The sequence below is a fragment of the Lethenteron reissneri genome, chromosome 23, assembly GCF_015708825.2.
Source record: "Lethenteron reissneri isolate LAM-NWPU_2019-01 chromosome 23, ASM1570882v1, whole genome shotgun sequence".
Lineage (NCBI taxonomy): Eukaryota > Metazoa > Chordata > Hyperoartia > Petromyzontiformes > Petromyzontidae > Lethenteron > Lethenteron reissneri.
In genome coordinates this window covers 21,344,258-21,371,293 of record NC_083801.1, presented here as the reverse complement: position 1 = coordinate 21,371,293, position 27,036 = coordinate 21,344,258, and the positions used below count along the sequence as shown (strand labels likewise).

The 27,036-nt window shown below is 52.1% G+C and overlaps 1 protein-coding gene across 2 annotated transcripts; it reads right to left on the bottom strand.

Annotated features, from left to right (window-relative positions):
* Positions 1 to 8,205: 8,205 nt before the first annotated feature.
* DDX23 (DEAD-box helicase 23) lies at positions 8,206 to 25,709 on the bottom strand. Of its 2 annotated transcripts, none has more exons than XM_061557680.1 (16): positions 24,957 to 25,709; positions 21,589 to 21,684; positions 20,760 to 20,865; positions 20,282 to 20,347; positions 19,676 to 19,814; positions 18,264 to 18,397; positions 17,366 to 17,478; positions 16,539 to 16,682; positions 15,249 to 15,474; positions 14,916 to 15,061; positions 14,050 to 14,227; positions 13,540 to 13,782; positions 12,947 to 13,098; positions 11,797 to 11,905; positions 10,859 to 11,033; positions 8,206 to 10,530 (listed from the first exon to the last, which is right to left on the bottom strand). In XM_061557680.1, the coding sequence occupies exons 1-16, from the start codon at positions 25,151 to 25,153 to the stop codon at positions 10,307 to 10,309; spliced, it is 2,448 nt and encodes an 815-aa protein (XP_061413664.1). In that variant the 5' UTR covers positions 25,154 to 25,709; the 3' UTR covers positions 8,206 to 10,306. The 2 variants fall into 2 exon arrangements, with proteins under 2 accessions (XP_061413664.1, XP_061413666.1); XM_061557682.1 differs by having other exon boundaries at positions 21,589 to 21,681.
* Between the last annotated feature and the right edge of the window lie 1,327 nt (positions 25,710 to 27,036).

The following is a 27,036-nucleotide window of genomic DNA, read 5'->3' as shown; positions in this document are numbered from 1 at the left end:
CTGTGCCAGGCCAGGTGCACGTGGTAGCACCACCACCACCCCCACCCCCACCACCACGATGAGGCCGGCCTGAGCAAAGGCGACATTTATGAGCTTTGCATTCGCGCCCCCCCCTCCACGTCCAGCCCCCAGCGGGTTGAGTTCTTGTGCAGAGTGGAGCTGCAGTTTGTGCAATATCCACCACTCACTCACGTGTCTAGTGCAGAGTAGAGCTGCAGTTTGTGCAATATCCACCACTCACTCACTTGTCTGACGCAGAGTGGAGCTGCAGTTTGTGCAATATCCACCACTCACTCACGTGTCTAGTGCAGAGTGGAGCTGCAGTTTGTACAATATCCACCACTCACTCACTTGTCTGACGCAGAGTGGAGCTGCAGTTTGTGCAATATCCACCACTCACTCCCTTATCTAACGCAGAGTGGAGCTGCAGTTTGTACAATATCCACCACTCACTCACTTGTCTGACGCAGAGTGGAGCTGCAGTTTGTGCAATATCCACCACTCACTCACGTGTCTAGTGCAGAGTGGAGCTGCAGTTTGTACAATATCCACCACTCACTCACTTGTCTAGTGCAGAGTGGAGCTACAGTTTGTGGAATATCCACAACTCACTCACTTGTCTTGTGCAGAGTGGAGCTGCAGTTTGTGGAATATCCACCACTCACTCCCTTGTCTGACGCAGAGTGGAGTTACAGTTTGTACAATATCCACCACTCACTCACTTGTCTGACGCAGAGTGGAGCTGCAGTTTGTACAATATCCACCACTCACTCACTTGTCTAGTGCAGAGTGGAGCTACAGTTTGTGCAATATCCACGACTCACTCCCTTGTCTAGTGCAGAGTGCAGCTACAGTTTGTGCAATATCCACCACTCACTCACTTGTCTGACGCAGAGTGGAGCTACAGTTTGTACAATATCCACCACTCACTCACTTGTCTGACGCAGAGTGCAGCTACAGTTTGTGCAATATCCACCACTCACTCACTTGTCTAGTGCAGAGTGGAGCTGCAGTTTGTGCAATATCCACCACTCACTCACTTGTCTGACGCAGAGTGCAGCTACAGTTTGTGCAATATCCACCACTCACTCACTTGTCTAGTGCAGAGTGGAGCTGCAGTTTGTGCAATATCCACCACTCACTCACTTGTCTGACGCAGAGTGCAGCTGCAGTTTGTACAATATCCACCACTCACTCACTTGTCTAGTGCAGAGTGCAGCTACAGTTTGTGCAATATCCACCACTCACTCCACTTGTCTAGTGCAGAGTGGAGCTACAGTTTGTGCAATATCCACGACTCACTCACTTGTCTAGTGCAGAGTGGAGCTGCAGTTTGTACAATATCCACCACTCACTCACTTGTCTAGTGCAGAGTGGAGCTACAGTTTGTGCAATATCCACCACTCACTCACTTGTCTAGTGCAAAGTGGAGCTGCAGTTTGTACAATATCCACCACTCCCTCCACTTGCCCAATACCATGACATTCCGTCAGCGATTACATGCTACTTCCTCTACATTAAAATACATCTTAAATACTCCGTTTATTTATTATTGTTCCGCTTCTAACTATTCAAGGTTCCGCAAAGTTTACTGGAAAATATTGGTACAATTTAATCTGAATTCATTGGAATTTCAAATGTGAGTGTTTTCTAAAGCACGTCTGCTGTATTCTAAACGACTTGGGATGTTACAATGCAGGCTCGCGCCTTGCTCAAGAGGAAATTCATCATTGTGCCCCGAAGTGCCCGCGTTGCAATCTTCTGGCTAAATAAACGATATTGAGCAAAACAATTAAGGGGTAGGCAAGGGGCACGTCACGAAACTTGGAACTCCTTCACGGCTTCTCCTCGAGGGGGCATTTATTTTTAAGATCATCCATTCGGGCATTTCACACACCTCCCCTCCGCGCCTCCCTCGCCCTTCCCCTCGAGGGTTATCCGAGTTTAGGAAGTGGACACCAGCAACGCAGAGTTGTTTGAAACACACGGCATTGACAGGTTCGTCATAGAAAACGCTGGCAATAATAGCTGTGTAACAAAAAAAGTTGTTTCTGGGTAGTACATGTTATTTCCTAATTGCTTATGCCTCAAAAGTACAGAAAATGGGTATTATTCCCCACAAACTTTTATTTTGTGACCAGGACAGTGATATTTTGAAATGTACCTATTTTGAATGAGAAAACGTGGTGTGCATTTGTGTCCTTCGTTCACCTAAAGTCTGGTCACAAAAGCAAAGTTTGTGGTGAATAACAGCCATTGTCTATACTTTTTAGGCATAAGCAATTAAAAAATAACACTTAGTACCCAGGAACAAAAATTGTGTTACGCAGTGAATTCAATCATTGCACTTCGCGTCGTGTCTATACTGGTTTGGGTTAGAGCGCGTACATATATTAAAGTGTCGGGGGAATCGAGCAGAGGGGGGTGGGGGGTTAATTTGTTGCGTCAGGACCTCGTGCCAACGACACTGCGCCGCTGTGCGCCATCAGGAGCTCGATGCGACGAGGTTCCCCGTGTCGCCGAGGAGATGGCTGCCCGCAAGAAGGCACGGAGAGACACGTGCTTTAGAGTTGCGCCGAGACAGAAAGAGGACGAGGCGAAGTGGAGAACACGCAGGGTGCACGCACGTGACACACGTGCAGTGCTTGTAATACAAACACACACAACACCCCCTTGAAGAAAAGCGCCGTGGCCTTTGGTAAAACAAAACCAAAAAAATGTCGCGAGACGGGACGATGGAGAGGAATCATAATCACGACGGAGTTGCAGCCAGAGTGACGGCACGCGTCACAGAGTACGATCGACGAGGAGACGTGCAGGTGCATACATGATCAGAGTTGTGTTTTTGTTTGCATTCCGACCACAGGTATTGTGGTCAATGCAAACATGACTCCTTGTAAAAAAGGTGTCAGTTTTGTTGCCAGATAAAAGGGTAAAAAAAACATTTTCATATTTTGCTACTGGCAAAGGAGGTTCCAATGGTGTAAATGCTTCACCCCGAGGTCTCATACTCTGATGGTGCATCGTCTTTGAGGTGTGCGCCTTTTGGCGTCATCTGGTCCAACACCATGTGAGACTAGGCTCTAAGAAAAGCTGTCTCGGGTGTGGACCAATCCATTTCAAGGGCAGTGCATACATTATGAGAGTTGCGTTTTTTGTTTGCATTCTGACTGCAGGTATTGTGGTCAATGCAAACATTGTAAAAAAGGTGTCAATTTTGTTGCCAGATAAAAGGGTAAAAACATAATTATCATATTTTGCTACTGGCAAAGGAGGTTCCAATGGTGGATTGTTACATCCCAGGATCGTCTGAGATGGCGACTGGCAGTGGTTTGATCGTGGCTGATGGTGGTGCTAATCACGTTTTCTACGCGCGTGTGGCTTCAGACTGAGACGGTTCTGCACAGACCTCTGTCCGTCGGCTACAGCAGGCAGTGTCGGCAATTTAAACAGGACTTAATACATCTCTGCTTAATTGACCTGGTCAAGGTCTACGATACTATCAAGGGATGGGGTCTTTGTATGGGTCATTGTTGAAGGACCTTCATGATGGTGGGCAGGCCTGGGTACAGCCGCATGGCCGGGAGTCAGAGCCATCCCATGTTCACCTTGGGGTTCGACAGGGATGTCCTTACAAAGACAAAGATCCCCCCCCGCTATAGCCTTAACAGACTGTTGGGGCAAGTGTTGTTAGCGAGCACCTATGAAGGCGGGAATGGCACACGAGGGGGTGGGTGGCGAGCACGCAGACACAAGCACGCGTGGTCCCAGCGTCTCCTTGTCAGCATGGCCCACGGTCACGTGGTCTCGCCCTCACAAGTGGCTGGGACGCGGGGGGGGGTAAATTAAAGAGTGGGGAGGGGGGTGAGGGGGGTGAGGGGGGGATCAAGATAGGGGGATAAAGAGCAACCCCCTTCAACCCCTCTCACCCCCCCACCCCCCGGGCAGGAAGTCTGTACCCTGCTCCCGGAGCTCCACACTCTCCACGTCCCGGCACCCCGTTTCCTCCTCAAGCCCCCCCCCACCACCCTTCTCAAGCCCCCCCACCCCTCAAGCCCCCCCCCCACCACCCCCCTCAAGCCCCCCCGCCACCACCCCCCTCAAGCCCACCCCCTCAAGCTCCCCCCACTACCCCCCTCAAGCCCCCCCACCCCCACCACCCCTCAAGCCCCCCCACCACCCCCCTCAAGCTCCCCCCACTACCCCCCTCAAGCCCCCCCACCACCCCCTCAAGCTCCCCCCCCCACCACCCCCTCAAGCTCCCCCCACCACCCCCTCAAGCCCCCCACCACCCCTCTCGAAGCCCCCCCCCCCACCACCCCACTCAAGCCCCCCCTCACCACCCCCCTCAAGGCCCCCCACAACCCCACTCAAGCCCCCCCCCCGACCACGCAGCAAGCAGCAGATTATTGCAAACGCCGCGTTAAAAAATAATGAAGGTAAAGTGGGAGGGGATGGGGAAGTCGAAAACAAATACAGAGCTCAAAACAACGTACTAATCGAGCGCGTGGAACACTGCCAGGATTGGCCGGGTTACGTTGGGGGGCAGGGGGGGCAGGGAGGGGTGAGTCAATCTACTGCCCCCCCCCCAACCACCACCACCATCACCACCGACCCCGCCTGACCGGCGCTCTCTTTCTTAACGCCATCACGACTAAGTAAACACGGCACAATCACATCAAGAAAACACAACACAATCAAATTAAGAAAACACGCGCTCGGCACGTCGCGCCCTTCCCAGAAGCGAGCGAGAGACTTTGCCGCAGCCAGCAGCAGTAGCGGCAGCGAGTGAGCGACCATTGGTGACTCTATTGCACCGTACTGATGAGACATTTTAATCAAAGAAGGAAAAGCGTCGAGCACGACTGTGCAGTTCTGCTCGTAACTGTTGATGGATTTTTTTGGCATCATGCGCATAGGCTGAAGTGCTTTGTCACGCGCGTGCGTGCGTGCGTTGTTGTTGTTGTGGTGTTGTTGTTAGAAACGTGCGGCACGCTCTGGGTTCAGGGGGACGATGTCGTCCTCCCCCCGCACCTCCGATTCGCACGGTGGGCTACGTACGGTGCGAAAGAAGTTCAACATCCATGCGTAAACATACGACGGAGTCTATGCGCGCGACTTAAAAGTGCACGTAGCCCACAATAGCTGAGCATAAAGCCCCCCCCCCCTCCCCCCCCCCAAATAGGTCCAACAGTCCCACATGCCGAACGGTCAGCAACAAACAGCACGACCAAAGTGAACACGCTATTTCACATTGAGAGGGGTTTCTCAGAGGGTCCTTGCAAATGACGTGACGGCCTTCATAGGCGCTGCTCGGCGTCAGAACTAAGCTCCAACAGCCTGCTAAGGCTACACGGGGGGGGGGGGGGTCTTTGTCTTTTGTCTCGTTGTACAGGCGTCTATGGCGAGGAGGATGCATACGGTGTAAAGACGCGTCCGGGGGTACGGGGGGTCATCACCCCCTGGTTACAACTGCCCGCGTGTGACTTGGAGCAAAACAAAACGTGTTTGCCCGCACCAGAAACCACCGCACGCGGCCCGCGAACCTCACGCGGCCCGCTTCTGCGCCCTTCCTTTCCCATGATAGGAAGCCAGTGGAGGAGCTACGGCACTTTTAAAGCATCGAGATTGACTCACTCAGTTCTTTGAGGCCGCTTTTTGTGTTTCGGTTTGTTGTCCTTCACCCCGCACCTCCGTTGAGCACGGCTGGCCACGTGCAGTGCGACAAAAGGTCAACATGCGGTACGTGCACTGCGGTGAGCGCGGAGTGTTAGGTCATGCCCCCCTCTCGATAAAGGGCTCCTCTTAATCTTTGGGTGAACGCATCCTCGTGGGGCTGCCAGATGCCCTTTCTGGGGGTAGCGAGACACGGGTAGATTTTTTTCGAAGGTAAATCATCGAAACGTAAATTAAGCACGGGCATGGAAGTACAACTACTTTATATTCTTGGTTCTTTCGGTAAAGTCACGTGGAAGGGAAATAATAAAATAATAAAAATAAAACCATTAAATTATCACGACGTTTCGATTGCAACACGAGCAACCATCATCAGGTGTGAAAACCACAGCAAGACCGAAAGAACCAAGAATATGAATCCCGAGCAGTCACGAAAACTATAAATCTAAAATACAAATACTTTGTTTCATCGAACCTATATATTTATAAAGTTATCATGTTTTTAACAATTGAGAACCAAAGGGGCGCAAGGCTGCAGCAAAGGTGAAGAACCACTGGTCTCGATCCTCCCGGCTCCTCCCACACGCACTCATTCATGGAATCTGCCCAACGTCCCTCCTGTAGCAAGGAGCCTTCTGACAAAACAAGTCTCTTTGAGACTCGGCGAGGCTCTCCTGGTGTAAATAAATAACATTCGTCGTCGACAGCCATGACCAATCCACTGCTGGAAGATGACCTTCCTCAGCCATCGCCATCTCTCAGTCAACAGTGCCAGAGCTATGGACAGACTCGTGCCCGCCATAGGAATGTAGAATTTACACCACTCACTCAGGGCTGTAAACAGGAGCTGTACAACGCCTTCGTGCTCGTTTAAGCAGATACTCACATTGATGAATTGTTCTATACACGATAGGCAATTCCTACATCTCACCTTGGACCATGTAACTTCGCACTGCCCAAAATATACAATTTTAAGGTGGTGGGTGTCTGAGCGTGTGAGTGGATGGGCGGGTGCGTGAATGGGTGATTGAGTGGGTGGGTGGGTGAGTGAATGGGCGAGTGGGTGGGTGGATGGATGAGTGCGTGGGTGGGTGAGTGGCTGGGTGAGTAGGTGAGCGAGTGGTCGGGTGCGTGCATCTGCAATTCACCAACGCTCAAAGCAACTGAACGGCAAAATCACTTGGAACGACTTCTCTCTCCAACAGTTTTCCTTCATTGGCCTCACGAAATGTCGCATCTCTCTCTGGCGTTCCCTCGTTGGCCCTGCTGTGGGACATTTCTCTCCGCACGTGCCGCCCAAGCAAACTCGTGACTTGAATTAAGTGCTTACGTATGGAATTTGATAACCCCATGAAAAAAAAGCAACGCCATTAAGACGCCTTATATTGTTTACTAACATCTATTTACGCTGTCGTCATTTCCTTCACGCGGCTACAATAGCCGCAGTGAGCTAATGGGCGGGTGGGTGAGTGATGTTGGCGGTAGAGGCTGAAATTTAAACAGCCGATATTTGAAATGATGGAGAAGTTTGAGCGAGAGGGGGGGGGTGATGTGGTGAGTGTGTGTGTGTTGGTGCTACTGGGCGCGGTGATGTAGCGGTCAGCTGCGCTCCGAACCCGGCGACCCGAGTTCGATTCACACTCAAGGTTAACATCAGTGACGATTATTGAAACCGGTCCTCGGCCTCCCCTAAGTCGACTCAGCCTCAAATTAGTACCTGATGCTGTGTAAATATCTCAACTAGGGAGACAAAGGCGGCTGGGCGTGGTGCTGGCCACCAGCACCACGCCGTTCCGACCATCAGAGGCGCTCGCTAACAGCACTTGCCCCGACAGTCTGTTAAGGCTACACGGGGGATCTTTGTCAGTGCTGGTTCTGAGATGACCGTGGACTCCCGTGATCATGTGGCCCCACACGGTGTACATCTATACTGAACAAGTGAAAGAGCTTTATCGCTCATCAGATTCCTCCAGTATAAATATCCTGATTCTGAGCGGCGTCGTGCGGTGCATTGTGGGGTTGGGTGACTGCGCTCAATGCTACGCGGATTCGCTTTTTGGAACGCTTCTCCTACCGCTTAGAGCGAAGGAAACCTGCACTCGACCAGGCTCAAAGCCACCGGGCTTCAGACACCCGACGGAATCTGCCACAATTACCGTGATGTGGTCGCAGGCAATTACTTTACAGGATATCGCGCAAACTCCGGTCATCCTCGCCGCAAAAGCTTTTGGCTGGCCATCGAACAAACACGGTGGTCACCGCATCGCGCAGTTTCAGACGCGCTTCTGCGGCCATCTGGAACACTCTTCCTTCCGTTATTAGGAAGCCACTGGGCGCTCTGCTTTTTTAAAACATCAAGATTGAAAACTAATTTTATTATAACTACTTTTAGTTTAGTTTGCCATCCTTCCCCCGCACCTCCGATTAGCACGGTTGGCTAGGTACGGTGCGAAAGTAGTTCAACATACATATCTAAACCCATGAGTAATCCGACTACTTTTCCATTCACCATCCAAAAAACAGCCACCGTCATCGTCGGAGTCTTTTTATTGGTGTAATATTGTTTCACAGGCTGCACTACATCAAGGAACAATGCAACTCGAGCATAACACCCCACTGAATTGTGGGTACTGGGCCACACCGAATGTTTTTGTCACGCAAAGTAACCCTATTTTAGAAGGATGTGAACTCATCATTACTTGGGCGTGCACTCTTTGCACACACGAACACGCGTCGCTCGCACATCACGGAAACTCGGCGACACAGAGCTCACCAAATGCACCCAAGCCCGAGACACACTCGCGCAATTTTTTTTTTTCCATTAAAAAAAGAAACGTTTTACAACTCTTGCCTGTAGAACTTCTTTCACACCGCACGTAGCCAACCGTGCCAATCGGAGGTGGCGCGGAGGGAAGGATAACAAACTAAAACACAAACTCTTGAGGTTTCATTAACCAGAGCCAACACAATGGGGGCCAGCAAAAGTAAATAAACGATGGTCTCTCAACTACATTCAGGAGCTCCAAGCCACTCTCACACTCGAGTCCAAGCAAGCAGAGCTTTTTGGGGTCTTGGGTAGTTGCAGTTTCAGGAGAGTTTAGGAATATCATAAAACACACAATAACTGTCCACTCCTTGCATGAAAGTCCATGTTGCAAGGTACCACATATCTTCCAGGGATTTGTTGTTCCAGATTTACTTACCGGTTCATTTGAAGCCACGTAAATCAATCGTGTTAAAGCTGGCGACGTTCCACAACTCCTCAAACGTATGTACGTTCAACTCCTCTCTCGCCGTACTTGCCAACCGTACTATCGTTATCGGCAAACACGAGACTCGGGGGTGAAACCGGGATGGCATATTCTCGTCGTACCTTGTACCACATTGAGATCGGGTCAAACTCGAGGGTGGATTTCTACCGGCTATTCCCCATCACTTCGGAGCCCTAAAGTGTGACCAGGCCTTGGCGGCCACGAGCTCCCCAGGAGGCACCGAGGTCTCGAGTGTTTGCGGACAGAAGTGAGTTTCTTAGCTGCGCAGCAGGTAGAGCAGCAAGCAGCCCCAATGACAAAACCCCGAATCCTTTAAACTCGCAGACGATCTCAAGTGGCCTGCAACGGATATATTTTCCAAATTATGAGACCCACTTTTTACCCCCTATAATTGAAAACAAATTTTTGGGGTGCATCTTATAATCCGATAGGTGTGTCCCCGTCCATATTTCTCTAACTTGTGCCAAGACACCGGACACAAGGTTTTTGGTGCGTCTTACTTTCCCAAGCGAGTCTTATCGGCCAGAGAACGCAGCGTATATCGTTTGCAACTCATTATGAACGGTACAGTTACAATGACAATTGACCCCAGTTCTGATGCACGCTCATCTCTTGCGTGTGCACACGCTCCGTTGCCTACACGTGCACGCACGTTGCAGCCACCTGCCTGCACACGAAGCCTGGGTTTAAAAACAGCTTGCAGGACGTCACAAAAAACAAAGTCTCTCTCGCATATCAGAAGAGCGGCAGAACGCGGTAGGCAAAACACCCCCCTTGGGACGCAAACGCAAAGGAGGACGGCGACACGCGGCGCTTCGAATTAAGCCCGGGTGAAGGATTCGGAGCAGTGGGCAGCACGCGCGGACCAGCAACTTGTTTTTCTGGGTGGGAGCTAAATGCTGAGCATGCCGGCTCTGTGGGCAGGTGACCAATGTTCAAAACACATTCATGACAAAAACGCGAAAATCATACGAACGATATAAAAATCACAACGAAGGGAATTTCGGAGAAAATAAATCTTCGAAACTTTGTAAAAAGTTGGAGAGAACACATTTGCCGTTTGCAAGTCAACACGACAAGCTGGCGACATGCGGCGCACGCGTGCACACTCCTCCGCTTCACATCCCCCGACAAATCCCATCTGCGCCCCCCCACCACCGCCGCCCACTCGAGTCCGCTACCAGCACGCAGCAAATTCCTGCTTCCAGGATGCACTTCCCGCCCTCTGGCCAGACCGCGGCGCGCTTCCGTACACTCCGACAACCGCGGGTATCGACCGTGGTGGCAGCGATGGGGGCGGCTGGGCCGGCACCGGCGCGCGCTGGGGGTGGGAGAGGGAGCCGGACGCCCGACGGCGATCACGCGAAGATGGTCTCCTCGCGGCGCTTCTTGGTGAGGATGGTGCCGGGCTTGTGCTGGGCGTCGGGGTGGTTGGCGAGCTCGGGGGGGCACTGCGACACAGGGCTGCCGAGCATGGCCTGCTTGAGGTCGTAGAAGACGGCCGCGTCCTCCTTGGTCAGGAAGGTGACGGACACGCCGCTCTTGCCCGCGCGACCCGTGCGGCCGATGCGGTGAGTGTAGTCTGCGCGAGGGCACCGGGGGGGGGGGGGGGGGAGGGGGGGCGAACCAAGACGGAAGGTTACGGAGGAGGTGCGGGGGCAGAAACATCAGGACACGGCGTGAAATAAGGGGCGCAGATATACGCAAGGACAAAGGGCAAGGGGATATGGTGGCACACGGACACAGAGGTAGAGAGAGATACGTGGACAGTGGGAAATGGCAACACGGGGACACAGGAATGCGGAGATCTGGAGATATGATGACACGCGGCCACAGGGACGGAAAAACACCAGGACACGAAAACGTGAGGGACATGTGGATGGTGAGGCAAGAGAACGCAAGGCACTCACCCTCGATGTTCTTGGCCATGTCGTAGTTGAGAACCATGGAGACGTCGTGGATGTCGATACCTCTGCCGGCCACGTCGGTGGCCACCAGGATGTCCTTGGCGCCGGCCTTCAGGTTTGAGAGCGCAAACTCTCTCTGCTCCTGGCCCTTGCCTCCGTGCAGCGTGCACGCGTTGAACTGAGGGGCGCACGCGACAAGAGCGTAGGCGGAGCGTCGTCAGGGTGAGTGTGTGCGACGCGAAGCCAATGACGGTCGTGCGGTGCGGTTAGTCTTCTTCGACTACAATTTCACATTCAGGTGGCTCAAGGCCAGATGGCCGCGTCAGGAGCAGCCGAGTGCATCGCCGCGATGTCTCCTTCGTGTTTGTCGATAGGGGCCATTGCGTCGTAATACGTCGCGGTGCAGTTGCCGTTCATCACTTTAAAATCGACGCTGCGATTGTACCCCACATGCGTACGACAACCATTAACGCTGCGGTGTGGCACCGACCGTGACGATACCACGCGCAGTCTGTTTCACGGCGGACGTTAAACAATGCGCGACGTCATTCTCAAAAAGTAGGCCGCTGAGTGCTGGCGTCATTGTCCAAATTTGTCAAGAATTAAAATTGGCCACAAATTTCTCGAGAGGAATATACATAGCAAATATCGCCCCGCTCCTGAGAAAACTTGATAGGAGCATCCCGCAAGAGACATGAGACTTGTTGATTAATATATGAGGAATAAATTGTTTCTGCCTCCTGTCACAACTTGAGCCAGATTGTTTTGCAGCAACGTTGTTTAATCAGTCAAATGTGTACCCCACTTGATCAACCTGCAGGCTGATCAGGGAACCATTCACACCACAGGCACACACACCGCGCACACCACCCATACCACACACACACACCGCGCACACCACCCATACCACGCACACACAGTCGACCCCGCCGCCCACTCACCCCCATCTTCTCGAGGGACTTGGCGAGCACGTCGCAGCCCTTCTTCTGGTTCACGAAGATGATGATGGGCGGCTCGAATCCTCGCGACAGCAGCTCCAGCAGCTTCTTGCTGCACAGCGCAGACACGGGCGGTGGCGGCAGCAAGGGCGCCCGTGGCGTGTTAGTGACGCGCGCAAAATTCGACGCGCGACCCGACTGGAACTTCACCAACTGCCGTGGTTGGCGAGTCCAGCCGCATTTTGGGCCATTTGCGCGGTGATCAAATTGGCGTCGTTTTCCCCGAGGGTTGGGATAGTACAGGGTGATCCATTCATAGATATCCCACTGATTTATGATCTCCCCCCCCCCCCGCAACCTCATTCTCAACCACCGCCGATTGAATAAGGTGAAAGTGATGGCTCCGTTATCTTACAGGTTTAACAAGCGTATATCCCTGTCGTGAGTGGAATGAGATGAGAGAGGGAGAGATCTGTGGAGGCTTTGAAATAAAATATGATTTTCCATATATCGTCTACATATTGTTTCAGTGGGGTATCTTCAAATGGATCACCATTTTATTTAGGTCATGTTGGCTCAAATATTAGCCTATTACGTTTACCAGGAGCCTGTTGCATAACACAACCCCGAGTTGAACTGTACACGTGGTTTGTAAATCAATGCAAAATTAAAGGGGCTAACACGACAAAAACCTATCAGCAACACACAACGGTAACCAACGATTGACACAATGTGGGCAGCAGAGGGCAGCACAAACATTTTTTTTTTAACCGCGCTACGCTCCCACGTCTATGCGGGGCTGGTGAAGGCCCGGGTCAAATAAACCCAATGACGCCCAACGACCCCCGCACGTTGTGGGGGAGGGCCCTCAACCAGCAGTGGATTCACAGAGATGGACGTATTATTGATTAAATGCACCAGAGCACAAAGGGGATGCAACTGCTGAGGAAAATACGGAACGGTATTGTTTAAGGAATCTCGGTGATTTGGCCAATTTTTGTGAAAATCCCAGTGGCTACCGGGTTGCCATGAACCTCCACAACACAACGCCCCTCCATCGCCGCCTCCCACAGCACCGTGCCGAGGACCCCTCAACCCCCACGGAGGAAGGCACGCGAGCCGGGGGCGGGCACGTGCGTACGTGCGTACGTACCGCTTCTCGGACTCGCCCATGATGAAGACGCGCTGCTCCACGCGCTCGATGGGCTTGCCCACGGAGCCGATGTAGACGACGGCCGGGCGGCGCAGGTAGCTCCGCGCCAGCCGCTCCACGGCGGCCGGCATTGTGGCCGTGAACATGACCGTCTGCGGAGAGACGCCGCACGGAGGAGGGGAGGAGAGAGACGCACGCGCACGCAGGCGTCACGTACAGAATGGGGCGCACACCCCGAGGAGAGATGCGTCAACAGTCGCCCACAATCAGAATATTCAGACTGGAGGAATCCGATGAGCTATAAAGCTCTTTTCACATGGACACCAACAAGCAAGAGAGATGCGCAGATAGCAACGCGCAGATACGCGCACAGACACGAACGGAGACACGACAGGAGTCACGCAGAGAGAGGGCACCCGAGGAGAGACGCACACAGTCGCCCACAAAGAGACCTTCACGTGGACACGAGGAGAGATGCGCGCAGATCGTCACGAGCAGATACGCGCACAGACAACGAACGGAGGAGACACGACGGGCAGTCACACGCACAGACGGACGAACGTGGAGGTTCGGGGGGGTGGGGGGTTCAGCACCTGGCGGTACTTGTGTCGGCCGGACTCGAAGTTGGCCGTCATCTTGTCGGGGTCCTCGGCGTCGTCGGTGTCGGGCTTCTGGTTGGAGACGGGCATGTGCTCGAGGATGCGCTGCACGTCGGGCTCGAAGCCCATGTCGATCATGCGGTCCGCCTCGTCCAGCACCACATAGGTGCAGCGGCTCAGCACCAGGTAGCGGTTCTCCAGCACGTCGATCAGACGGCCCGGGGTCGCGATCACGATCTGACGTGGGGGGCGAAGGTCACGGGTGAGTTACACGCACACGCCGTTATTTACAGGTTGATTTATAAGTAGGATGAGGTTAAAAGTAAGTGGTGCAGGTTTCAGACGACGGCTTAGAGTGTTGGCGACGAGGGCTAGGGTTGGCGGGAGGCCTACGGTGGGCTCACCTTTTTTCCGTTAAGTTTGTTGTCCTGCCCCCGCACCTCCGATTAGCATGGTTGGCTACGTACGGTGCGAAAGGAGTTCAACATACACACATATACATACCTCACAGCCCATACGCAGGCGGAAGCCCTGGTCCTCGCGGGAGATGCCTCCGATGACGGCCACAGTGCGGATGCCGAGCGGCTTGCCGAACTTGATGGTCTCCTCCTCGATCTGCTGCGCCAGCTCACGCGTGGGCGCCAGGATCACGGCGTACGGCCCTTGGTCTGTATCCTCGATGCTGCTCGCACATGGGCACACACACACACGTAAACATGCACACATATGTATATACACAAAAACAAAGATCCCCCGTATAGCCTTAACAGACTGTTGGGCCAAGTGCTGTTAGCGAGGAGCACCTCTGAAGGCCGGCACGGCACACGAGGGGGTGGCCGTTGTCTCCCGAGTGGCGATGTTTCTACACTGCACTAGGTACTCATTTGAGGCGAAATAGGGGAGGCCCAGAAAAGTTGAAGATAATTCACTACGTAACAAAATTTTTGTTCTTGGGTACTAAGTGTTATTTCCTGGCTTATGACTAAAAAGTATAGAAAGTGTCTATTATTCCCCACAAACTTTGCTTTTGTGACCAGGATTTGAGGTCAACGAAAGACACAAATGCACACGTTTTCTCATTGAAAATAGGTACATTAAAAAATATCACTGTCCTGGGGAACAATAGGCATTTTCTGTACTTTTGAGGCATGAGCCAGAAAATAACACTTAGTACCCAGGGACAAAAAAAACATGTGTTTTGTTATAGTGTCATCGTCACTGGTGTTGGCCGTGAGCGGGAATTTAACTCGTCTCGCCGGGTTTGTAGCGCAGCGTGCTAACCACGACACTACCGCTCTCGCCCTTGCTTCCCACACATGCGCACGCATGCACATGCATGCACACGCATGCACACGCATGCACCCACATACCGGTCGATCTTGGGCAGCGTGGTGATCCATACAAGCAGCGGGATGAGGAAGGCTGCCGTCTTGCCACTGCCAGTTTCGGCGATGCCGATGATGTCGCGGTTCTGCAGGCCGATGGGAATGGCTTGCCGCTGGATGGGTGTTGGGTCCTGTGCGAGAACGTGGAGTGGTGGGGGGGTGAGAGACGGGAGTTGATGGACGTGAGGTGTCCGCAACCGAAGCTAAAACTATCCACCACTCAATTCCGTCTCAATTCTCGCGGCAGGGCGACACGCGGGGGCATCTGTGGGGGTGAAGCGACGGCAAGGCAGAGGCGGGGGGAGGGTCACCACGCACCTTGTATCCACACTTTTCGATGACCTCCCTGATGTGCGAGGGCAGGATGGACTCCTTCCACAGGCGGATGGGGTTGGGGATCTTGCCGCCCTTGGTGGTGATGTTGTAGTCCTCGCGGAAGATGCGCCAGTCTCGTTCGCACATCTCCTCCAGCTTCTTCTGCGACCAGTGCCGGTCATCCCAGCGCTGCTTTGCCTCCTTCTTGCGCTCCTTCTTCAAGCGCACCCTGCTCACAGCAGGGGGGGGACACATACACGCACACACGTAGATGTCAAGGCACAAACCTCGGCACGTGCGGACAAGCACTGGCTGTGGGAAGCACTCCCGCGGCGCTGACAGAGTGAAGTCCTCAGGTCAACAACTCTGCTGGCAGCACGAGTGAGCAGCATTGGACCCACATCTATGGGTCATGGAAAGACCCACTAATCCTGGTTCTGAGCTTCTAGGGGTCTACTCCTCCTGGTTTTATTTTGACTTGAAACTTTCGTGACTGCAGAAATTCATATTCTCTTTGGTTCTTTCGGTAAAGTCACGTAGATATAAAAATAAAATAAAGTCATTAAAAATATCACGACGTTTCGATCGCAACACAAGCGGTCGTCATCAGGCAAAGGAGTCAGCCTCTAAAGACAAACTGTTCACAAAGGTTTGGGGATGGGCGAAGCCCAAGGGTATCAGCAGCACCAGGAGCACGGGCGGTGCACGAGTGCCAATGCAGCATCAATGCCAATGCAGCAGCAATGCCAATGCAGCAGCAATGCCAATGCAGCAGCAATGCCAATGAAGCAGCAATGCCAATGAAGCAGCAATGCCAATGCAGCAGCAATACCAACGCAGCAGCAATGCCAATGCAGCAAAGGACCGCCAAGAAATCGCTGCACCCCGCTCCACACACCACACTGCTGACGGTGGAGGTTGAATGACAAGAGTAATGGTTCTATGAGTGACAGAGCGAACGCATCTCATGCTATGGACCTGCCCCTGGTTTAATGAGGGATCTACTCCCCTTGGTACCAAGTAGCAATGGTTTCACTCCTCCTGGTTATAGGAACAGCGACAGAGATACGAATCCTGATTGTACGAGTAGCGACAGATTAATCTTGGTTCTACGACGAGGCATCGATAGAGCAACTGCTGCTGGTTCTACGAGCAATCGGGAACTTACTAATCCTGCGTCTCACGCGTTAAATCAGACCCACGAGTGGTTCTTCGAGTGAGGACTCCACTGCGCGTGGTTCTGCGAGTAGCCCACAGCGGGTTCTACGTGAGCGAGTGCCGTGCGTGACCCACTCCTCCTGGTCCTTCTCCTCCTGCGTGCGCCGCCTCTCCAGCAGGTCCCCGTAGAACTTGGACTGCTCCTTCTTCTGCTGCTTGAGGTCGATGCCGGCGACGTAGCCGCGCCCGTACAGCTGCACGCTGTGCCGCTCCTTGTATCTGCGCTCGGCGCACGGCACGGTGGGGGGGGGGGGGGGGGCGCAGAGGGGTCGCGAGTGTGGGCATGGGTCGGCAACCTTCCCCTGCCGGCGGGGCCACACACACACACCACAACTCGCAATTCGCCGTTGAACCCAGTACTCGTGCGAAAAGTGACGTGCGTTTCAAGCAAGCATGAAGAGGCCCTCGCGGTAAAAGTGACCGAGAGAGCTAAGATGAGAAGCGCAGTGTTGCCAGGATGACAAGATTTACGCCCAGTACCCCATGAGTGCAGCTAAGACGCTTGCAGTGACGAATGAATATAACTTTTTCATTGTTTCAATGTGGTAGGTCTGACAGCATCTAGAAGTCTCAACACATTTCCATTTCTAACCATGTCTCTACATCAACTCATTTCCATGTTTGTCTCCACACATCTACTCATCTCAGCCTGTCACTGCCAGTTTTCTCCACATCTCACATCTATGCCAAGACAATCTCCGACTCTCTGTCCATGTGTTGTCTCCTCCTCCATCCTGCCAACCATGCGGTTGTGTGCGTGCATGCAGTTGTGCGCGCACGCCGTTGTTTGGGAGCGTGCGTTTGTATGCATGCCGTGGATTGCGAGCACGTGGTTGTGTATACGAGCGTGCGGTTGTGTGTGCTGTGGTTGTGGTGCGATTGTGTGTGTGCGAGCACCGCACATGGGGTTGTGATCGACCGACGTGTCCTCGCCCGCGTCCCAGTCGAACACGAACTTGCGGTCGTTCAGACGGCGCACGCGACGGCGCTTCTTGGGCTGGCCCAGATACCGGTCCTGCGGAGGCAGCGGAGGGAGGAGTAAGAGATGAGCACGAGGAGATTGGCAAGGCCAGCGAACATAGAGTAAAGATATTGCCAAGAGACTCCGTCACAAGAGAACCCTTTCATTTGTTTATTTCCCTCATCTATATTTCGATTGGGAGCCAGTGGCGGCACGGCGGTTCGCATATTGCAGCACGAACGCGGTTTTATGATTGCGATTCTCCACACTGGCCAAAATCTGTGGCTGTGTCATGTCTGTACGCCTAGATGTCCGTCTTCTTATCGGCAAGTCCACGTATCTGCGTGCGTGTGTGTAAATGTCTGCGGGGAGCAGTAGTGTAGCGGTTAGTGCTACGCTGTGCTACGAACCTAGCGGCCCGAGTTTGATTCCCGCTCACGGCCAACACCGGTGACTATTGTCTGACCTGGACCTGGGCCTACCCTAGGTCGACTCAGCCTCGTACGAGTACCTGGTGCGGTGTGTAAACATCGCCACTGGGGAGACAAAGGCAGTCGAGCGTGGTGCTGACCACCCACCCCCTCGTGTGCCGTGCCGGCCTTGAAAGGCGCTGCTACTCGCTAACAGCACTTGTCCCTACAGTCTGTTGAAGAGTACTCGGGGGGGATCTGTGTTGTTGTCGTCGTTACGAGCTGTCAGTGTTTGCCGAGCTCTTCGTGCCACCTGCCCCTCTGTATATTTGTCCATTTCAGGGTGCATCTGTCTAGCGGTCCGCCCTTCACGGGGCATATCCGCGCCAGAGTCGTCGGTCGGCCGACGCGTCAACGTGTGTTGCGCACCTTGATGGCCTGCATCTCCTTCTCGCGGTCCTTCTCCTCGCGGATCTTGGTGCGGTCGTCCTCGTTGAGGCTGGTCTCCGTCTCTCGCTCGCGCCGCTCCCGCCGCTCCCGCCGGTCACGCTCGTACGGGTCCTCTGTGCGCGCGCACAAACGCACGTCGTTCAGCGACATGACGATTATTCTAAACGAAGAATCGTCTGTTTACATGCTAGCACAACAGTTGTCCCGAGTTCTGTTTAATCTATTCTATTTATCTTGGGAGGAATCCGATGAGCTGTGAAGCTCTTTTTTCACAGAAGCCCAGTACGAGTGGGTGAAAAAAGTTACAACAAAACAATACAATATATATTAAAATTGTAAGATGATTAGTCAAAAAATGAACTGTCAACAGATATGAGCGCAGCACAATGCTCGCTTGAGTGAAGGCCGAGTGAGATAAAAGCCTTACGGAGCCTGAAGACTCTTTTTCAGGAGGGTCCTACGATAGTTTTTACAGGAGGAGGCAATATTTCCAAGCGTGATTCCCGCTGAATAGTTTACAGGTAATGTCTCAGCACTGGGATGTTTTACAATTACCAGTGACATTGCATTTTTTGTTTGCGATAGGAAACCGGAGAATCTGGAGAAACCTGTGCAGAAGGGGGAGAGAGAGAACGTACAAACTCCACGCAGAAAGGCACCAGAGTCGGAAATCGAACCGAGACACTTCTTGCTGTGCAGCACGAGTGTTACCAATGCACCACCATAATAATTGATAAAGTTTACCTCCGCGAACACGACTAGCTCAGCCGCGGTAATGTAACCAAGGTAAATACAGCTCCAAAAAGTATCGCCGTGGCCAAGCAGAATCGGTTAACGGGGAACAGCACTGGCACGTGAATTGGTGCATCAGACTGCTTTCACGCATTTTGTTGTCATAACGCCAATTGGATATAACGTGATGAATGTATTAGGGAACATATTTTTTATAACGTGGATGCAAATTGGCTATAACGCAATCAAGTGAAAAAATCTACGTCGCTCGAGTAGGAATAAGCGGTTGTACGGCTGCCTCGGCATTGCATCGCACAAGGCGAGATGCTACTGGATGCTTCAAGATGCTACCCACGCGCCTAAGTGTTTGTTCATCCTGCATACGCATCTCACACGTTATTGCGGACCGTGCTTTACCATATATTATCCATTACAACGCGATTTCTCCATAATGCGGCGTTCTTCAGGAACGCGACTACTACCGCGTTCTAGGAGAACAGACTGTCTGTTAAAATAAGAAGCAGATTGAAGACAGGGACAGTGTTCGGGCTACTGTGTTGCCACGGCACAATTTTCCCCGAGCGGCGGTGTGCTCCACGCTCGCTCGCCACGGGTCGTGCGGAGCGAGAGGGGCGTGTGCCCGCGCGCCCCTCACGCACCCATCATCTTCTTGCCCTCCTCCTGGAAGACCATCCTCTTCTTGCGCTCCTCATCCATGGCGCGCCGCTGCTCCTCCACCTGCTGCGAGCGCCGGCGCAGGGCCTCCGCCTCGCGCTCCACCTTCGTCAGGAACTTGGGCTGGCGGGGGAACGAGCGGGGACGGGCGCAGGGCGGGTGAGAAGGTTGGACGGGAGGGGGGGTCGGGTCTCACGCCGATTTACATCTCACATCGCCCGCACCTCCGATTAGCACGGTTGGCTACGTACAGTGCGAACGTTCAATATACATACATCTTCATAATCAACGTTTTTTGGTTTAGATCGCGTTATTTATAAATGTGTCGTAACCCTCCACCACCCGACACGGCCAATCAATAAAAAGTGTCACGTTGACAAAAGACAAATAGTTCACTGCTTTAGCCCACTGGTGTGTTGATGCGTGAAACCACAACATTTACAATTTTTTAGTACATTTATAAATAATGCGATCTAAACCCAAAAACGTTGATTATGAATAATATTGGTCGCGAAAGTCTACGTGTTAAACTGATACATACATCTCATCATCTCCACACATTTCATTTGTGAATAAATTGCTCATGGTACCTTCTGCTCAGCCTCCTGCTCGGCTTTTTTGCGCGCAATCATTTCCTCCAGAGATAGCGGCTGGAACTGTGAAGGAATAAAAAACAAATAAAGCAAGGTACGTAAATCTCACTCCAACATCATCATCAGCAGCACCATTATGATCATCATCATCAGCAGCAGATGTTACTGAAGCACCTATTGCAAAAAGATATTGTTGCCAAATAAAAAAATTATGATTCACTAATAATGGATATTTTTTAAAACATAAGAGCGCCAGATGAAGGTTAGAGTGGTATCTACAATTGTGATGCACTTCCCAATGTTAGTGACGTGTGCTAAATTTTACATTTTAACTTTTGTATTTAGAGGTTTGCAAAGAGACGTGTCAAAGTCGAGTAGATTGAGGACTTGTAACTTGAGTTGGAAAAAGAGCTTCATAGCTCATTGGATTCCTCCAGAATTAAGTCTTATTCTGCTTTCAAAGTACTCCACCCACCTTTGCCTTCTTGCCATCCTCCTCCTCCTCTTCATCCTCCTCGTCCTTCTCTTTTTTCAGTCTGGATCTATCTTTATCTTTCGTCCCCTTTTTCGGTGACCTCGACCTGCACCGCAAAACACACAGAAACCAGAGCTCATTTTTTTAGTTTAAAATCCGAGCGGTGATGTGCCCCGCCACACACTGGTTTCAACTCCCGAATGTCTAAGCACATATTTACGTTTACGAGCACAAGGTTTTTTCCGTGTGGAATCACAAACACGCTTCTGATCCAGCATTCGGTGGGTCACGAAGATCTCTGAAACCCCCCAGGAGATGGTGGTACAGCGAGGAGACTTGCGAAGGCTGTATGTGTGGATGTTTTGGGTGTTATCCCCTCGTATGTGTTGTGAGCATTCTCCGGATGCTCCAGTTTCCTCTCATACTTGAAAGAACAATATATAATTGGCCACATTCCATTGCAGGGCCCTCCTGACAAAGAATATTGCAACTTTACATTGGCTTTTCTGTAAATATAAAAGTTATTATGATCATTAACCAGCTATTGTGGCTCAGCGAACGAGCGAGCGGCTCGCAATCGGAACGTTGTGGGTTAAAAACCGGACGGGGCTTGACTTGGCCGATCATCCATTTGGGATAGATACAAAGAGTACCACTTTGTGGGAAAGTCAACAGCGGTATTCCTGCGGATAGATTCGCCCCCACCAGAGAATTGTGGAATTCCCACCACCGGCCCAGGGCTGTAAACAGGAGATGAGCACCAACCTCAATGCTCACTGGAGCAGGAAATGAACTTTGACTCGTATTGATGATCATCCTAAACACCCACCTGGAGCGTTTCTTGTCCTTGTCCTTCTTCAAGTCGTCTTTGTCTTTGTCCTTCTTGTCTCTCTCCTTGTCTCTCACATCCCTTTCACGTCTCCTGCTGGAGGCAGAGACAGCAGCAGCAGTCACGACTCCGCACGTCACATGGACTGGCAGCCGCCACGTTTACGCACGCGGGAGGGGGTTGAGCTGAATCCACCAAGGAGATGCAGTATCCTTCTCAGAAGTAAACTACCAGTGATCTACCGGAGTTAGGTAACTATTCATATGCCAAATTAAAAACTGTTCATCGGGAACCATTTTACAATTGTAATTCTTCTTCTTGGTTCTTTCGGTAAAGTCACGTAGAAGGGAAATAATAAAATAATAAAATTAAAACATAATAAAAAACAATTCTCACGACGTTTCGGCCACAACGCAAGCAGCCGTCCTCAGGTGAAGAACAGGGCTGTCGGAAAGACAGCGTCTGAAAGAACACCACCAAGCGTCGTGAGAATTGTATTTTATTGTTTTATTTTTATTATTTCGCTTCTACCTGACTTTACGAAAGAACCAAGAAGATGAATCCCTGCAGTCACGAAAGCTTTAAATCGAAATTTAATTGTAATTCTAATTAGGCTCCATGGTGTATCTGTGTACTAGCCACTTGATCTCTCTGGGCTACGTGCTACGAGGAAGGGAAATTGCCTAGAACGTCACCAATTACATAGTTTTTTTTATTTAAATGCCACACGGTGCTTTGGACGAATGTTTGTTTATTTTTTATGTAACTCCGGTCCGAGTTTGGGGCATACATCAATGAGCCGGAGAGGACGACGCGGTTTGTTGGAAGCACTTTGCGGAGACAAAGCGTGCTCGGCTTAACGTATCAGTGACATCGCTAGAGTCCTGTAACGTCACACAGGTAACACTGAGAACAGTGGCTTGAAGCTGACATTTCTCTCGTAGCTTGGCGATGCTTAGAAGATGATGAGAGAGATCTGGGGTTTGGGATGCGTTTTCTTTCAATGATTGCAGTGGGGTTTCAGAGGCAGTCGCAGCATCAGTTTCTTTCACCGGACAAGCACGTGGAATTTGCACTGCTCCTCGGAGGAGCAGCTTTTTAAATTGTACGGTGCTCGTGATGTTCGTGGCGTGTTTGATGTTTGTGGGGGTGTGTAATATGATGTCAGTTTGTGGTGTGTGTATGGCATGTGGTGTGTGTGGGGTGTGCGATTTTTTTACTGTGAGTTTGCTGTGATTTGAGTTTGTAGTATGTGTGATGTTTTGTGGCAAGTTTTAATTTGTTGTTATGTGTATCTGCTGGCGGTGTTTGTGATGTAAGCGATGTTGGTGATGTATTAACGTGTGATGTTTGTGGTGAGTTTGTTGTGATGTAAGCGATGTTGGTGATGTGTGTTGACGTGTGATATTTGTTGCGAGTTCGTTGTGATGTAAGCGATGTTGGTGATGTGTATTAACGTGTGAACATTGTGGTGTGAGTTAGTTGTGATGTAAGCGATGTTGATGATGTGTGTTGACGTGTGGTGTTTGTGGTGGGAGTTTGTTGTGATGTAAGAGATGTTGGTGATGTGTATTAACGTGTGATGTTTGTGGTGAGTTTGTTGTGATGTAAGCGATGTTGATGTGTGTTGACGTGTGATGTTTGTGGTGGGAGTTTGTTGTGATGTAAGAGATGTTGGTGATGTGTATTAACGTGTGATGTTTGTGGTGAGTTTGTTGTGATGTAAGCGATGTTGGTGGCTGTGTATGCGTGATGTCAACCCATGGCACCTGGGTCTGCTCCGTCACCTCCTGCCAGCGGGCCTTCCGACACTGCACGTGACCTCAACGCGCACCTAGCCTGGCACGGGGCGCCGTGGTGACGTCACCGCCACTTAGTTACTAAAGTATGCACAGTGCGTATGTCGAACTTCTTTTGCACCGCACGTAGCCAACCGCGCTAATCGGATGTGCGGGGGAAGGACAACAAACTAAACAAAAAATAAGTTCTAAAGAAATATGCGTTTTCAATCTAAGAGACTTGAAAGTTTCATAGCTCCAATGGCTTCTGAATAATTGGCGTCTGTAGTTGTTGTTACGATGTCGGTGTGTGATGTCTGTGCTGCTTGCTGCTGCTGCGTTGGCACAGTCGGGGGCACAGGAGGTCGACCCGTGCCACTCATCTCAGTCGGTCGACCCGTGCCACTTGCCGGGTCTGACCCGTGCCACCTGCCGGGTCAGACCCGTGCCACCTGCCGGGTCAGACCCGTGCCACCTGCTGGGTCAGACCCGTGCCACTTGCCGGGTCTGACCCGTGCCACCTGCCGGGTCAGACCCGTGCCACTTGCCGGGTCTGACCCGTGCCACTTGCCGGGTCTGACCCGTGCCACCTGCCGGGTCTGACCCGTGCCACCTGCCGGGTCAGACCCGTGCCACCTGCCGGGTCTGACCCGTGCCACCTGCCGGGTCTGATCCGTGACCTCCTGCCAGCGGGCGTCCGACCACTGCACGTGGCCTCAACGTGCACCTAGCCTGGCACAAGCGCCGTGGTGCCTTCACCGCCACCTCGTGGCGAATGGCGCTTGTTGTTGTTGTGTTGGTTGTTGGGTAGGTGATGGGGGGGGTAGGTGTCCAGTCGGCCCCCGTGGTCCACCACCTAGACCACCACCACCACCTAGACCACCACCACCACCTAGACCACCACCACCACCTAGACCACCACCACCTAAACCACCACCACCACCTAGACCACCACCACCACCTAGACCACCACCACCACCACCACCTAGACCACCACCACCTAGACCACCACCACCTAGACCACCACCACCACCTAGACCACCACCACCACCTAGACCACCACCACCTAGACCACCACCACCACCTAGACCACCACCACCACCTAGACCACCACCACCACCTAGACCACCACCACCACCTAGACCACCACCACCACCTAGACCACCACCACCACCTAGACCACCACCACCACCTAGAACCACCACCACCACCTAGACCACCACCACCACCTAGACCACCACCAGTACCTAGACCACCACCACCACCTAGACCACCACCACCACCTAGACCACCACCACCACCTAGACCACCACCACCACCTAGACCACCACCACCACCTAGACCACCACCACCACCACCTAGACCACCACCACCACCTAAACCACCACCACCACCTAGACCACCACCACCACCTAGACCACCACCAGTACCTAGACCACCACCACCACCTAGACCACCACCACCACCTAGACCACCACCACCACCTAGACCACCACCACCACCTAGACCACCACCACCACCTAGACCACCACCACCTAGACCACCACCACCTAGACCACCACCACCTAGACCACCACCACGGCTCCTCACCTGTCACGCTCCTTGCTGGCAGGGGACCCCGAGCGCGGTCTGCGGTCCCGGGAAGAGCGGCGCCGGTCCCGCGGGGGGCTCGGCCGCTTCCTCTCCGCACCTCCTCCACCTCCACCACCTCCTCCACCACCGCCGCGCTCCTTGGACGAGGGCCGCTTGGCCGCTCGGCCTCGCTCCCTCTCGGCAGCCTCCTCCATGTGGCCGCCGCCTGCCTCAGCCCCTCACAGACTCCACCGCCGGCTGCCTGCTCCACCCTCGGCGCTGTGTCTGCCCCCCTCCACCCCTCACTTGATGCTCCTGCTGATGATGATGATGTTGTTGTTTGTGAACTCACTTTCTTACCAACCCCTGGGTTGGTGCGCGGTGAGGCTGACGGGGTCAGAGGTGGTGATGGTGGTGGCGAGGTTGGTGGTGGGAACGAGCTGGTCGGTGATAGTGGAGGTTGTGGTAGGAATGAGGCTGCGGTGACGGGAGGTGGAAATGAGATGAAGATGGTGGTGGTGAAGATGATGATGGTGGCGATGGCGATGTTGATGAAGCGGTGATGGACGGAGGCGAGCCCTCAGAGGGCGTAGATGACGTATGAGAGGAAGACGAGAGCGCACAACGCGAAGAACATCAGCATCACCACGTCCAGCATCGTCTCCGAGGGGGGCGACGAGGTGCGGCGAGGAGAGGGAGACGATGTCGAGAGACGCGAAGAGAAACGTGGTTGCCGCGCTCACGAATCGGCGGGTCGATTCCGGATGTTCGCACTAGAAATCGATTCCTACGTTAATCTCGCGCGTGATTTACATCTGCGCGCGCGAATGACGCCGATGTTCTTGCTGACGTTGAAGCGCGCAGGCCGTGGAGGTCTTGGCGGCAGAGTTTGGGCGATTCAAAATGTGACGGCAAAGTAGAATTTGTCTCGTGCGTCGGCTGATTCGTGTTTGCTCGCGACGATTCGACGATTCACGCAGTTGCGATTCTCGCACGTCGATTCCCGCCGTGAGACCAATCGACGGATCGCTTACCGGAGGAGGCTCACTGAGAAGAATCGATTCTATCGGTAGGTGACGATTTAGTTTGGTGAATCGATCGATTCGTTTGCCAAATTTCTAGAAGGTTCGATCCGGCAAATCGATTCGTCAAGCGGAATGGAAAATGGAGAAATAATTCTGATTCTTAAGAGTCGTGCATGTTGTATGTTGTATGTGCGTGTGTGTTGCATGTGCATGTATGTTGTATGGGGCCGTCCATAAATGACGTCACGCACCTGGTAGGGGGGTCAGACATTTGTGACGATGTGTGACGAGGGGGGGGGGGTGAGAATGTGACGTCACATAAAAATGCGCAACTTTAAATAAATATAGACAACACGTTCTACCTAATCTTAATTTTAGAACTTTCGTGACTGCAGTAAATGATTATTTGGTTCTTTCGGTTAAGTCACGTCTAAAGATAAAATAATAAATAAAATTAAATAATAGCATACGACGTTTCGATTGCAACACAAGCAATCATCAGGTATAATGAAATAGCGACATAAAATCTAACCAGAAAACTATAGACAGACATATTAGCAGACAGATATCACCAAGATACATAGAGGGAGCAACACAGGAACCAGAGAGGGGTGATCATCTCCCTCTGTCTATTTAAGGCCACCCCACAGAGATGATCACCCCTCTCTGGTTCCTGTGTTGCTCCCTCTATGTATCATGGTGATATCTGTCTGCTAATATGTCTGTCTATAGTTTTCTGGTTAGATTTTATGTCGCTATTTCATTATACCTGATGATGATTGCTTGTGTTGCAATCGAAACGTCGTATGCTATTATTTAATTTAATTTATTATTTTATCTTTAGACGTGACTTAACCGAAAGAACCAAATAAACGTTTAACTTAATTAAATATACTTTTTAATAAATGTTTTCTCCTACGACATCAGAGTGCAGCGGCACATTAAATACGCACTACAATGACAATAGTTTAAAGCGAGTTGAAGCATTTTTTTTGGGGGGGGGGGGCAGAGCTTTGTGACGTCATATTTGAGTGGGGGGGGGGGGGTCTGACTGATGGTTTACGATCCTCGTT

Excerpts from the sequence above, each read along its gene's own strand:
- DDX23 (XM_061557680.1), bottom strand. The coding sequence starts at position 25,153 with ATGGAGGAGGCTGCCGAGAGGGAGCGAGGCCGAGCGGCCAAGCGGCCC. Across the intron at positions 17,479-18,263 it reads AGGAGATGCAGGCCATCAAG|GACCGGTATCTGGGCCAGCC; the intron begins GTGCGCAACACA and ends CTGCCTCCGCAG. Across the intron at positions 13,783-14,049 it reads GCCTGCGTATGGGCTGTGAG|ATCGTGATCGCGACCCCGGG; the intron begins GTATGTATATGT and ends CCCCCACGTCAG.